We start from the raw sequence: 13575 nt of genomic DNA on the forward strand, positions 1-13575 counted from the left end.
TGTGAAAGGCCGACCCCGACTCAAGCACAATCTCCGTCTCAGTTTATAAGTAGAGCAGTCGCAATCGCGCCGTTTGTCTGTTTAGTGAGCCGTTTTAACGTAGCCGCTTCATTTCGAAATAATGTCGTGGTTTGGTGTGTGCTACATTTGCAGTAAGTCTGATACGCAGTATCTCTGTACAAATCAAACACCCATCGATGATATGATCTTCTTACAGCACTTGTGGCATTGATCTGTCAGGGCGGGCTGATGGCAGCGCCTGTGGACAACCACAATCCCAAATCGCAGGTGGAGTACATAAATAGCCTACCAATTGGGGGCCCTAACGCATATCCGAATATTGTGCCCATCACTCGTCCCCCTATTGTGACCCACACTGCTCCATCGCCGCCTCTCAACTCGAAGAATTTTGCATTTAATCCGAAAACGCAGACTTGGACACTTATAGCACCTGGTGATACGCAACCAAATGACGAGACGCTTGTTTGGAATCAGGCCAATGACAAATGGCTAACCAGCTCTCGCTAGGCATTCAAGCAAACTGGAGCAATAGGAATCCTAACTATTTATGTTCTTTAATGGTACATACATATATGAAAGTAAATCTGGAAACAGTTCTGTGGACACTCATCCAAACTTAGCGGTAGTAATGGCGACTTTGAAGATGCGTGGCCGTGGGGGTCGACTGAGTCTGGCGCATGCGACAGAGCTCGTCGGCACTGTAGTTTAATTTGCGTGTAGCGCTCTCTGAGAACTCCTCGAATTTCGTCACTAGATCTCCCAGCTGAGCCTTGATTGCTTGCACCTCGAATCGTACGTCGCTCAGGGCATTTGTGTGGTTCTTCAGGTTGACCGTCACCTCTTGCTCCTGTCGAAGCTGTTGCGGAACATTCGTGGCGGACCGCGGACGCAGTAGCTCGTTCAAATGAGAGAGCTGCTGTGACGGCTTATTCTGGTTTTATCAGCCACGTCACTCTGACTCTGGGGGCACTGTTGCTGGCGCTGCAGACTGCGACTGAAGATATTGTAGTTGCTTTCGAACTGACGACGCCGTAGACTCTGATTCCTGTCACGTCTCTCTGCCACCAGTTTGTATATATTAAGCTTGATGTTTTCGGGCAACTGGTTATCACGCGGATCGTTAGGTCGAAAGGCGAATTGCAGCTTGTCGCGAGAGGTGCTCAACAGGGCACTTCGCTTGCAAAGTTGGATCAAATGGGCAGGCGCATTCCTTAATAGTCGCGAAAAGAAGAGACTCTCTAGACGCGATACAAGCTCTGCCTGTCTCACCTGGCGGTCCAGTGAGGCACTGACTTGCAGTCCTTGAATGTCACTGACAGCCAAGCCCACCATCAAGTTGGTTAGAATCACAGTGACCAGCAGGACAAAGGATAGGAAGATGATGTGGGCGGTGACGGGGAACTTTACGGCATAGTCACCGTAGAAAATGTCTTCAAACTCTAGCTCGCCGGACATCATGGTTATGGTCTTCAGAAATGACCATGTTATGTTCTCAAAGGCTGGGTAATCATTAAAGAGCACAGCAAAGCTTAGCCCGAAGGCCACAAAGAGGCAAATGTACGCCAACATAAACTTTCCAAAATTGACAGCCACTGATTTAAGTATATAAGGGGGTTCCTATTATGCGGCTTATAGAACAATTTTAAAGTTATTTACATACCTTTGGTAAACATTTGAACATAAATTCCAAATATGGGAAAGCGACCAACCAACATCATCAGCTCCAGCCAGACCAGAAGGATCACCACTGCGGCCACATGATGCTGCCATATAGGGACCGCCCTCAAGTCACCAGTAATCACGATATCCGGCGACTGGGAATATAAGTGGGAGGTTTCTGGTAAAACGATTAGCTAGGTAATTACCTCCAACGGACACGTACCACACAGAGAAACACTCCAAAGACAATTGACCACTGAAGCCAGTTCTCCCAGTATTTTGCATACCCGTGGAGGCCGTGTGCCATCTGAAACAACTCCTTTCCGAGCAAAATACAATTCAGAATGATTACAAAGTAGCAAATTGTGGAAACATAGCCTGGTGCTATGCAAGTTTCCCCGTCCTTACAAGAGCGCGCAAACACCCCAATCACGTAGAGGGTGAACAGAAGCACGAAGATGGTATGATAGGCCAGGCTCATAAGAAAGAACTTGCGGATGCGGCGCCACTTGAGAAAAAGAAAAGTCTCGCAGAGTGGGTGCATTAAAATGCGTTTTTGCCCGACCTCTATTAGGGCAAGAAGCAGCTCCGTTTCGCCGCGCTCCATCGATCGGCTGGGAACCAAGGGTTGAAAGTCAAGATAAATCTGGCAGTCCACATTTCCAAGTTCATTATCGTAGGCCTTGATCGAGGAGCTAAATTTGTTCATTAGTTTCGGTATTATCTCGGGAGTTCGTCGCACTATGAACGACAGCGCTGAGACGCGTCCATCGGTGCGGGCGGTGACATCGGCTCCGTGCTCTGTTGAAAGAAAAGTGAATCAGTTTGCGCCTTACTATTCTCCCATTTGGCGCCCCATTTCTTTGGGAAGATTATTCAAATTTCACTTGCCAATTAACGCAAAGACACAGTTGCTGTACTCATTAAACGCTGCTGCGTGGAGTGGGGTGAATCCGAAATGATCGGCCTGTAAACACGTGCGGCCATCGTCAGTGATTGGTGTAATCGTGGAAAATTCGTTACCCACCTTATTAACGTCCGCACCCGCGGTCAATAAAGCGTAGCAGCAGTCGAGGCAATCCGACTTCTTCACGATGGCTGCGTGCAGAGCCGTTCTGCCCTCACGGTATGTGGCGTTCACATTCGCGCCGTATGAAATAAGGAGATGCACTGTAGCGATCGACTGCGTGAGACAGGCTATATGCAGTGGCGTTTGTTGGCTGGCATTTCGGCAGTCGACATCTGCTTTGTGTTCCAAGAGGAGTCGAGCGCAGTCCACGTAGTCGCTCTCTGCAGCTGTAATTAAAAAAATGTTTAGTTATCCAATTATATATGTGTCCTAAATTCCTGGGGGGTAACTGGGATATATTCGTTTACCCAAGTGCAAAGCCGTGACTTTTCCTTCATAAAACTGAGAACGAACATCGGCATGGTGGCTGAGGAGTAATTGAACGCACTTGGTGTAACCCAATGCACTGGCCGTATGCAGAGGTGTCTCGGTGTACACCTGAGGGGTATTCGGATCTGCTCCATACTTGAGTAAGATTTCGACGCAGTCCACGGCGTTCCCATCTATGGCATAGTGCAAGGCAGATAGCTTCTCGATGCCGATGTTGATGTTCGCCTTTCGCCGCAGCAGCAGGAGAATGCACTCAACGCTCTTGGAACTGAGGCAAGAACATTTTAATTATACACATGTGGACACACTCAGTGCTTGGAGGTTAGTAGTAGGCGCACAGAGGATGCATTTGAGTGGAAAATATTTTTGTTGTTAGACCAGCCCATGAGACCAGTATTATAAATATTCACACTCGCTACCCGAAACTGACCTGGCAGCACAATGCAGCGGCGTAACCTCCTTTCTAGCATCCCAACGATTTGGATCGGAGCCGCGATCCAGCAGTACCTTGGCAATGGGGGCATTTCCTCGAAAGCAGGCAAAGTGGAGGGGTGTGCGACCCCTGTTGTCGGTGGCATTGGGGTCGGCATTGTAGTGGTTCAGCAGATGCATAATGTTCTCAACACTCCCGTATATTGAAGAGCAAATCAGAGCCAGATTGCAGTCGCTGGAGTCAGGAATGAGTTCTTGGATGCGATGCGATGCGTCAGATTTAGAATGAATAGTAACGGGGGGAAACTTACCCAAAATGCATCCCGTTTTTACCATATCCACGACGTGCTGGCCCTTAGGCATTGAACACAATGTTCGCTCAATTTCTTGCGGGCGCCACACGTTCTGTGTTTGTTGCTGGCGGTCGAAAATCTTTTGCGCCTCTTTGCTGAAGTCCGCATCAAAGTTGGCTTCACTCGAAACGCTACTCTTCTCGAAGAGCAGGCCAGCGTCCTGGTCGGCGACTTGATCGCTCTCCGAGTTCCATTTCATATCATTTTCCTGCCAAAACAAACCATCCGAAAGTTTGAAGCATATGTATATACATATGTATGTATGTATGTATGATAACTTTTATAATGGGAGGAGGCATCACTTACGATTATCGAGAAGCGCACGTTCTCCATTTTTCTCGGCCACTTCTGTCAATTGTTATTTGTTTATACTCTTGCGGCCAATACAATAATAAACGTTCGATTTCGACTGACCGACCGACCAAACAAGAGGGTGGCTGGCTCCAGCTGTCGGCAATGTGGTGTTTTTGCTGCCGCTCCCTGCACGCCTCATGGGGTCATCTATTTATTCTTACGAATGAATAAATCGGCAATTAATCAGAGCACGCAATTATACCCCTGACATCTTTTCTGACCCTTATTGGTAAGATCATGAAGTCCAGCAGGAATATGGTGGCGTAGTTCGATACCTATTCTGTGATGAGCAATTTTGTTTGTTTAAAATATCCAACTGCTCGCTCGCACCACTGGCAATGTGTGCTAATTTTTCACATTCACGGGCGTGCCTTTGGTTTTCGTATGTCAATGGATTTATTCTCTTTTCCGTGACCAGCGCCAGCGAGGTGCGAAAGTGTAGTGAACGTTCCTTTCGAGACTTCAATTGCGATGCTATCCAGATCGCATCTTATCGTGCATATATATATATATATGTGTATGTATATCTGTAAGTGAATCTTTGATGACATTGAGATATTTATGCACAGATTGCAGCCAACTAGCATATTTTTAAATAAAAGTTTTACTTGAGTCGAGATCATGAGTACGCGCCAAGATTTCTTAAAACGGTTGTTGTCCAAACTATACTATCGCCAAAAAGTTGATGCGGCCCTGCCCAGGTATGTTTTTTCGATACTTTATAAAATGCAACCCTTAAATTCGATGTCTGAATTGCTTGGAAATATTGGGGTGCAAATTTTAAAACTAATTCACCAACTTAACCATAAAACACGGGCAATCAGCTTCAAATCCACGCATTTTACCTGGAAAAGGGCTGCTTTCAAGTTTTTTTTAACCCTCCACGTCAAGGGCACTGCTGAAAAATAGAGTCTCTGGCAGGTACTACATGTGCTGACGTCGCGTAGCAATACGTTTCCCTGCTGCGAGCAAAACTATAAAAAGGTCTCGGGTTGGCTCGTTCGTTACAGTTATCTGGTGTTCGTTGCAGCGATTCCTCATAAAAATTGTGTACGTGAATCTAGGCAGCAGTAAAGGTGTGTGTGTGTGTATACCAAATACATTTTCTTTCATTACTTGAATATACAAATTAAAAAAAAAATAAAACATTAAAATGGTTGCATACTACGACGAATGCGACGCTGCAGAAAATCCCAAAACATTAACTGATTGGGTGCGCAACTTTCGTTTAAAACGCGTTCAAATGCGTCGCAAATTAAGAGGTGCTGGCAGCGACCTGCGCGTAAACGCCATTTTGTCGACGGCCCTACTCCACGCTGAGCACGAGCTGCGTAGAAAGCAACAGGAAAGATTTAGCCGATGGTTAGATATCCAAACAAAGTTTGTTCCACATGGTAAAACCCATTGTGGTAGTGACGCTGAAGCCGAAGCCAATGCAAAAATAGTGGCTAAAGCAGAAGAGTGCGAACGGCGTGAAATCGAAAACAATTTGTGGAGGAGTGAGCTAAGTGGCCTCGACACTTTTATGCGTAGCCTAAGTAGCACCAACAACAACGCCAGCAACAACGGAACCCGCAGCAGCAGCTACAGGAACAACAACAACCACCAACACAACTGTGCTGCCATTGCAGTCAGAAGTTAGAAAGAGACAAATATATGGCAGTCATATTTGTGTGTATACATATGTACATGCATGCAATGGAAGAAAAGAACGGCACGGTGTTCGAGATTCATCTGTCGAAATATTTTTTTCTATGTCGCTTTAAAGTTTAAACTTATTTGTTCATTTGTTAAATTAGTTTTATTACGACAACCCAATTTCTCATTTGCAGTCGCAATCATGTGCAAGGCTGTTATAGATTGTAATGAAATAATGAAGGATTGGAAGAGTGTGAGAAGACGATGAGCAAACGGCCTTCAATTCACTGAAATGGTGTGAGTCATTGGCGCTGCTTCAATGAAATCCATGCTGAACGCCACCAGAAAGAGGCTTTGGTTCAGGATTCACACTCGGTTTGTAAATCAGTATACTATTACCACCTATTTAAGTTATGTATGTAGATCCATACTTTCTAATGAAACTGAGAGGCGTGAACATTATACACGCGTTGATAGGCGACACTAAACGAACGACATGAAATTTCAACAGACAAAGAAACTCGGGCTACACACACGCACACAAACGTGTTTGTGTGAATTTTCTGTACACCATTTTGAGGAATGAAATCTTTTGTCCGATTGTTGTTTTGTATAATTGTCAGCAACGTCATCAAGATAGAAACGTGAAAAAGATATAGCTGATTCATATTGAATCTGTGGCGAAAAAAAAAAGTTAGGCACAACGTTATGATTCTGCAGCCACGTGAAACAACAACTTAAATAAATGAATGTACATACATATACATAGTAAGCATACAGAACTGATATTTGATAAATTTTAAAATAAAACTATTGTATTACAAATCAATCAATTTTAAAATCAATGTTGCCTTTATTATTCACTCAAATTTGTTGATAAGCAACCCCCTTTCCTCTGTCCTGTTTTTCATAAACAACTGTCTATAATCGATTTTGTCTTCCAGTTTCCTGCTCCTCGAAACGTTAATGGCAACGATGAGGAGGAATGGAATACTTGAACAAGCAACAACGTCAACAGCCTGAAGTTGAAACCAAAACCGAATTGAAATGTCATAAAGTGGCTTAAAAAGAAGTTACGTCGATCATCTGTTCGACGATGGTTTGTTATTGAGTTACTGAGTGAGTCTTCACGTCTGTCCGTGTCTTCCCCAACCTCAACGCTTGGCAGCGAGTTCCGTAAAACAGCCGATGGCCGACTCTACACAGATCGCAGGAGCAGCGAGCAGCAGCAGCAACCACCACCGAGTCTCCCCAGCATGACATGAAAATGCCAATGCCAAAGGCAGCCGACAAAGAACAATGGGGACAAGGCGGAATTGCGAGCGGCAGCAGCTCTAGCTCATCAGCTTACGTGTGTTTGAAGCTCGTGCCATTGTCAGTGCTGCCATCACCGGCTACCACAACATTTCTACATAGAACGCTTCGCAGTCGCTGACCATCACCCACCCATTCACACAGATACACGGTATTTGGTATATCAGCTGCGAACGAAAAATATTGCTTTTTGAACAGATTTACAGCGAAACAATACCAAGGAGTAGCCGCAATCATCAAGAAACTAAACTCCCAAGTCATCAAAACGTCTTCAAACCCTGCAATGCAAAGGAACTACTCATTTCAGCCAACATCCTCATCTTCGGATCTTGAGGGACTTCAGTTGAATTCTTGCATGTAAGCCGTATGGGATTTTTCTTGTGATTAACACTTGAATTGCAGCCATCATTAGCCAAGCGGTCTCCCATATTGACATTCTTAGTGTACGCTGTGGTATGCTGCGTGCTCACTCAACTCGTCCTGTTTCAATTGAGGAGCTTACGTAATCTCTTAGGAATGTGAAAATCGTTGGATCTCTGCTCTTTTACCCATGATTTTACAAATAAGATGTTGAACCTAGCCTGCCGTACTCCATACTCTTCACTTTCCTAACCATTGGGCTATTGTAAGACCGATTTTAATATTTGTAGCGATGCATCACAGTCGAACTGTTCCTGTGAGTGTCTGGTGCCAGAAAAGTTTCCTCTCCATTCGCGCTCAAAATTTTGGATATCTTTAACAGGAGAGCGGCTGCCATCCAGCTAAGATATCGTATTTTTTATACAAACTCATATGTTACTCAGCTTGTAGTCTGGTATCAAGCATTACCTTTCGTTTACTTTTCCAGCAATGTGACGCAGTTGAGCGGTACCTGCGTGCATGTGCATAGAGCGTGTGGAGACGAGAGTGCGACAATTTAAATTGCTTTCTTGAATGTGTCAAAAGCCTACAACAAGTCCCCGGCAGCAACAGTCATTGGGATTAATAACAAAGTGATTGGTCTTTGAGCAAAACTCGAACAAAATGCTTCTTTTGTTTCAAATTCTCTTTTAGCACATATGAATGTAGCTTTTTTGAGCCAGAGCCTACAGCTTAACTTGCAACTGGGATACTTGCAACTTGATAGCTGGGAAAACGGATCACCTTCGAAAACGACGAAATGACACTTCTGAGATTGGTATGGGCACACATGTTTTCGGATATTTTGTTCTTCTTGTAGATATGTATAGACACATAATCCTATACCGAATCTTTCTGAAATCTAAGCAATCGTCGTATGGACGGACAGGAGTCATTTCGCCATCGCGTATCCGATGTGGTGGAAGATCCAGACACGGGACAGTTACAAAAGCTAAGACATTGCAATAGAAATCATTTCTTTAATATTTTGTAGAAATGTGCCGCAGTTGAACAGTGCCTGCGCATATTGGTGGACTGTCAAAAAATGACAAGCTGCAAGGAAATTTCGCTCAAGTCTTCGATGGGTAGTCCGCCCAGCACATGTAAATTATATTAAGTGTGTGGAACAAAATCTTTCTTTATTTTTGTAGAGTTGTGGTTGCAATAGGCCGTGCTTGTCATGTCTAAAACTCATATACAAAAAGCATAGCCTCGGAATTACTACCGTAAACAAGAGGGATTAATCGACAGCTTCAGGCAGAACCATGTGTATACTGTCTTTTGTCATAGTAGCGGATCGTTGGGACCAGGAAAATATGCGTTTTTACTAAAGTTTTCCTTTCTCACTGAAAATTGGTTCATTTTAATGTATTCATTACAGTGCTTGTAACAATCTAAAATATCCAGTCGGCAAATTGAGCTTGGGATGATCCGACCACACAGCCAAACTTACACGTGCACTTTCACCTGTTTTTAATACCTACCCGTGTACATGAAGCAAAATTTCTTGAGGCAATGGGAATCAAATGCCAACTTGAAAGCAATAACACCAACACTCAATCGACCGAAATCCACATCTATACAACACGTCGACTTGGCATTGAATTGAAGAATCTCCCTATCAACTCGAACAGCAAGGTCAGGTCTGTTACAATGTCTGTGGCAATGATGGAGTGCTTTATAGAAGCAGCTGTTTGTCTCCTTGTTTGTCTGGTTGCCTGTCTTGGCACATAGGACCCTCTACAGAGTGAGAAATTTGAGCGGTTTTTAATTACCTTTGCACTTCTTGCAGCGATGTTTCACAGTTGAATGTGCCTGTGGGCATCGACTAGGTAGGAACGAACGAAAGTCAACTTCTTTGGAGTGGACAAGCTAGCGAGCAACCAATCAGTTACCAGTTACTCTACACACCGCTCTTAACAAGTCTTGAGTCTGCGGCTGTTGTTTTGTTGCTGCAAATCGTTAAAGGGAATCAAGAACGATGCATCAAGTCCATCCATTTAGACTTCTACCAATCAATCATGCGACCGCCACATCGACAACTGCCTACAATCGCTAATGCTATGCACCAAACGAGCAGAATACATCGAGAGAACATCGAGTATAGCAACAAAACGCAAGCAAGCTAACGAGACTGTCGGGCGCCTATTTTAAAATTAGATGTAAACTTAACGTTTCTACATTACAGGCAAGTTGTCTGCCCGAAATGGGTCGCTTGTGTCTTTTACGAGGGTGCAGAGCTTCGTAGCCCATAACCTGTCGCCGAAAGAATCAATCAACGCTCGGACGAGACTAGGCCAAGTTCAAGATAGCCAATTGCCGCCTGTCGCTGTCCAAAGCATGGGCGTCAAGAGCGACCTGGAGACAGTCCTGCGAGCGATGTGCTAGCCTAAGCACGTAATGCAATTGGCACCGCACAGAGATGTGCGTTCGGTCCACGCTAAAGGGAAACAAATGCGTTTGGACCGAGAGCCGCTACACCGCACCATCACCAGCATTCGCTGAAGAAGTGAGCTGATGTGTTGTCGTTGTTACAGGGCTGCTGCCTGCAAGTACGCTACGGGCATCCTAGCGTCGTCGTCGCTAATTAATCGTCACTTTCAGCGTTGTGTTTGAATAACATCCGGACAGATCAGCAGCCAACGACGTGTAGCCAGTCGTTTATCGCAAACGGGAACCAATTGCGATTAGTGTTCAAGCATCCGAAACGGAAGAAATGCAGCAGCCACAATTCAAGACAGTCAAAATCGATTAGCAACTTACAGATCATAGGAGAAGTTGATGAAACCACTTGCCAACGGGTTGTCGCTTCATTTGTCCTTTCCTCCCGTAGGTAGTCCAGAATAAGAGGTACCCATATTCATCGCAAAAGGGAATCAAATGCGATTAGTGTTCGAAGACCGAGCTAGCCAGCCTATTGAAATGCTACGCTCTACCAGTTGAGTCCTTAACTCCTGGCCCGCCGATCCAACATACCGCAAAAGGGAAACAAATGCGAGATGGTACCACAGTCGAGCTCCCCGTTGAGCTCCTGGTAAAACTCTTCATTTCTTCAGCACAGCAATCGTAAAGGGAATCCAATGCGATGTACAGCGACAGCGGCAGGCAGGGTCCCAAATCCCTAAAGGTATAATAGTAGTGTTATTGGTCTATGTACACTTTCCAGGAACGGCAAATACCCCCATTTGAGTCAGAAATATTGTTCCACCAGGTCCAGATCCATGGCTGTGGCCTGGCCCACTAACATATATTGCCGCGCCTTCCTGCACACTCGTCACTTTGGTCTCAAAGGGAATCCAAGAGACACGCGCCCGCGGTACAGGCAACTTAAACACGCTCTTCCTTTGTTTTAGTTTCCTTCAAAGTTCTCATTACAGCTACTCGTGATACTCATTGCATTTGTAATGAAATTGTTAGCTATCATATTATGTTGTCTTTAAATACCTTGCGTAGATAATGTTAATGTTTGTTGCTTTAAAATTTTATTTAAATGTAAGATATGTTGTATTTTGACATGTAAATTGAAAAGCCAAAGCAGACTTCCCCTGAAGAGTGCATCCGGACATCCTTCAAAAGGCTTCGGGAGCTGTCCATGTTACACCTAGACGTACCAGTTGTTGCCGCAGAGATCATATCCACGACCACGACTTTTAGAGCGAGATCCATGACAGTGAGGAGTGGGATCAGCATACAGAGGACATACATTTTCGAAATTTTGATACATTCGACCTTCTACTAACTTCGAGGCATATTCATTGGGCTCTTTGAATCATCTAATCGCATCCTATGAGCTCTCAAAAGAAGGCTGGGAGTACACGCTATTGATAATTTTCGCTACGAGAACCGGCTGAGATATTTCTGGGAGCCCCCTGCTGTTCAATTCGACATCGCCAATAGCTTCTGCGATCGCTTTCGGGAGCAGCATAGCAACTGGTCCGAGATCTGAGATGCTGGCCAAATATCGTTATTCTGACCACTTCCATCGATCTGCACAAGTTATTTCGTTGTTCGTACCACTGGCTTGTTGACACTGCTTTGAAACTGATGTCAAGCTTAAACCGTTTTCCAACATTTGCCTTTTCTTCGCACTGCTGCAGTTGGACACGGTGATCGTCATTACCATTACCGTTTGCTGTAGCATTCAATTATCGTTTCGCTACTAGTAGCTTAACTAATGACTTTGACGCTCAACTTTGCTTGTGGAGGAGATTAGGAGATTTTTCGCGGATTGCAAGTTAAATAAATTTTGGATATTGACTGCAGCGTGGGATTCAATATGATTGTGAAATTATTTTTCGACGGCGGCGATGGATGCAAGCTTCAGGACTGCGGCGTGGGATAACAATTTAGCTACGTGGGACTAATAGGGAATTTAGGCAAGGTCGTTAGGGAACTGTTTTTTCGATCGTGAAAAGTTGAAGCAACTGGGAACACATTTTGACGGCGGCGTGGGAACCAGCAAGCACTTATACAGATGACTTCAGCGGCGTGGGAGCTGGTCAGTTTATGACTGCGGCGTGGGAAAGGATGGCGGATTGACTGCGGCGTGGGAACTGAGGGCGGATTGACAGCGGCGTGGGAACTGAGGGCGGATTGACGGCGGCGGGGGATGCGGTTGCTGACGGCGGCGGGGGAGAACTTGACTGTGGTGTGGAATATCTGGACTGCTGCGCGGGAGAATCTGACGGCGGCGGGGGATCCTCTTCGGATTAGAATCATCGGTGGTTTTCCAAAAATATTGGCACAACGTAAACTTAGCAAATCACAATATACTTTTTTTGATGGTTCAAAGCTGATATACTTGATGATGCCGTGATCACCGTCCCAAAAAAAAAAACCCACACCCCTGACTAAGCTTTTTATGGAAATTTCATCATTTCTACACACACATTTTATTTTACACTTCTGGAATACCGGAAAGCAACCAACATTCATATTTATACCGATGGTCCAATTAATTCAACGCTGCAACGAGAGTGGCGAAATAAATTGTTTTTTGAAAAAAATAGAAATAATAGTGGCCTTATTAGTTTCAAAAGGGGATCGGCTTGGTTTAATAAACCAGATTAGCGAATGGACTAGAGGTGTTTGGCTTGCCTCCTCGTGCTATTGGTAGACTCGTGAAATTGCCAGATGAGGCGACAGAAGCCAAAGAGCTATTATGGTAGCTCCCTACGTGATGCCAGCCGGATGATGAGTTACCGACATGTGTATTATTGTCCGCTATAAAAATGCTGGATGGGGATCCTTCCCATATAGATGAAGTCGGAACATGTCTCGGAACTTCGCTCGACTGAAGCCCCGTTGGATGATGTAAAGGTGCCGAACTATAGTAGGTCTTATGGGTGTACAACCATGTTTGATTGTGAACAGGAGCCTGGGAGGACTTTCCCAAGTCATGCTGAAAATTTTGTGATGTCCACGTTTGGTTTACTATGCGAGCGGGTAGTGTAATATTTTTTGGAAACGATGCACTCGATGTATAATTCAATCTACTATCTTGGCCAAAAAATGTGTGATTCGATCCCGCATGGTGCGAATGAGCTGGCGTAATGCGAGTCATGTTTGATCTTTGATGTTTTTGCGTGAGGACTCGAGCTAGAACCATGCCTTGAAGTTGGACGTGGCCAAGTACCAAAGCTGAGTTAGAAGAGGATGTTAAATATAAATAAATAAATATAAAATAAAAAACCTCAAACGTAAGCATTTTCGTACCAAAGGTCAATGCGAATTGATAAGATGCTGGCATCCTCATGTGTGCTCGCTGAGAAAATTAGAATCGAACTGTCTGGTGCTAGTGCTTTCAGTGCTTTTATAGCCGATTAAATAATGTACATATACTTTGCGCAACCCCAGGTTATCAGCTTGTGTACATACAAGTTTGTGTATTCATAAAAACATTACATTTTGACTCTTTCATAGTCATTAAAATCGAAATTTTTTATCACCTACAAATCTGTGTTTTCTTCAATCTTTGGATAGTAGCATAAGATACATATGCATGTA

The 13575-nt window shown here is 44.5% G+C and overlaps 4 protein-coding genes and 1 long non-coding RNA gene across 5 annotated transcripts; 3 read left to right on the forward strand and 2 right to left on the reverse strand.

Moving 5' to 3' along the window:
• Positions 1-13: 13 nt before the first annotated feature.
• LOC117895117 lies at positions 14-612 on the forward strand. Its single transcript, XM_034802523.1, has 2 exons — positions 14-152; positions 218-612. Exons 1-2 carry the CDS (start codon positions 122-124, stop codon positions 526-528), a joined length of 342 nt encoding a protein of 113 aa, XP_034658414.1. The 5' UTR covers positions 14-121; the 3' UTR covers positions 529-612.
• On the reverse strand, positions 560-4679 carry LOC117895105 (transient receptor potential channel pyrexia). The gene is given in 11 exon segments (XM_034802506.1): positions 560-943; positions 946-1613; positions 1682-1835; positions 1904-2481; positions 2572-2647; positions 2708-2976; positions 3058-3347; positions 3510-3765; positions 3823-4072; positions 4171-4374; positions 4494-4679. Coding segments are annotated over 10 exon segments (2874 nt in total). The 5' UTR covers positions 4198-4374; positions 4494-4679; the 3' UTR covers positions 560-637.
• A 517-nt stretch (positions 4680-5196) lies between these two features.
• LOC117895118 lies at positions 5197-12541 on the forward strand. Its single transcript, XR_004648900.1, has 3 exons — positions 5197-5294; positions 6051-6231; positions 6801-12541. It is a non-coding gene; the product is annotated as an uncharacterized LOC117895118 (long non-coding RNA).
• Positions 5309-5917, forward strand: LOC117895114. Its single transcript, XM_034802520.1, has one exon. It carries the CDS (start codon positions 5372-5374, stop codon positions 5858-5860), a length of 489 nt encoding a protein of 162 aa, XP_034658411.1. The 5' UTR covers positions 5309-5371; the 3' UTR covers positions 5861-5917.
• Positions 12446-13431, reverse strand: LOC117895113. The gene is made up of 2 exons (XM_034802519.1): positions 13285-13431; positions 12446-13209 (listed from the first exon to the last, which is right to left on the reverse strand). The coding sequence occupies exons 1-2, from the start codon at positions 13322-13324 to the stop codon at positions 12623-12625; spliced, it is 627 nt and encodes a 208-aa protein (XP_034658410.1). The 5' UTR covers positions 13325-13431; the 3' UTR covers positions 12446-12622.
• Between the last annotated feature and the right edge of the window lie 144 nt (positions 13432-13575).

Source organism: Drosophila subobscura, chromosome J, assembly GCF_008121235.1.
Source record: "Drosophila subobscura isolate 14011-0131.10 chromosome J, UCBerk_Dsub_1.0, whole genome shotgun sequence".
NCBI lineage: Eukaryota > Metazoa > Arthropoda > Insecta > Diptera > Drosophilidae > Drosophila > Drosophila subobscura.

What these genes read in the sequence shown, in the direction of transcription:
- LOC117895117 (XM_034802523.1), top strand. Translation starts at nt 122, where the DNA reads ATGTCGTGGTTTGGTGTGTGCTACATTTGCA. An exon ending in TGGTGTGTGCTACATTTGCA is followed by an intron (nt 153 to 217) that starts GTAAGTCTGATA and finishes ATCTTCTTACAG; the next exon opens with CACTTGTGGCATTGATCTGT.
- LOC117895114 (XM_034802520.1), top strand. Translation starts at nt 5,372, where the DNA reads ATGGTTGCATACTACGACGAATGCGACGCTGCAGAAAATCCCAAAACA.
- LOC117895113 (XM_034802519.1), bottom strand. Translation starts at nt 13,324, where the DNA reads ATGAGGATGCCAGCATCTTATCAATTCGCATTGACCTTTG. An exon ending in TCAATTCGCATTGACCTTTG is followed by an intron (nt 13,210 to 13,284) that starts GTACGAAAATGC and finishes CTTCTAACTCAG; the next exon opens with CTTTGGTACTTGGCCACGTC.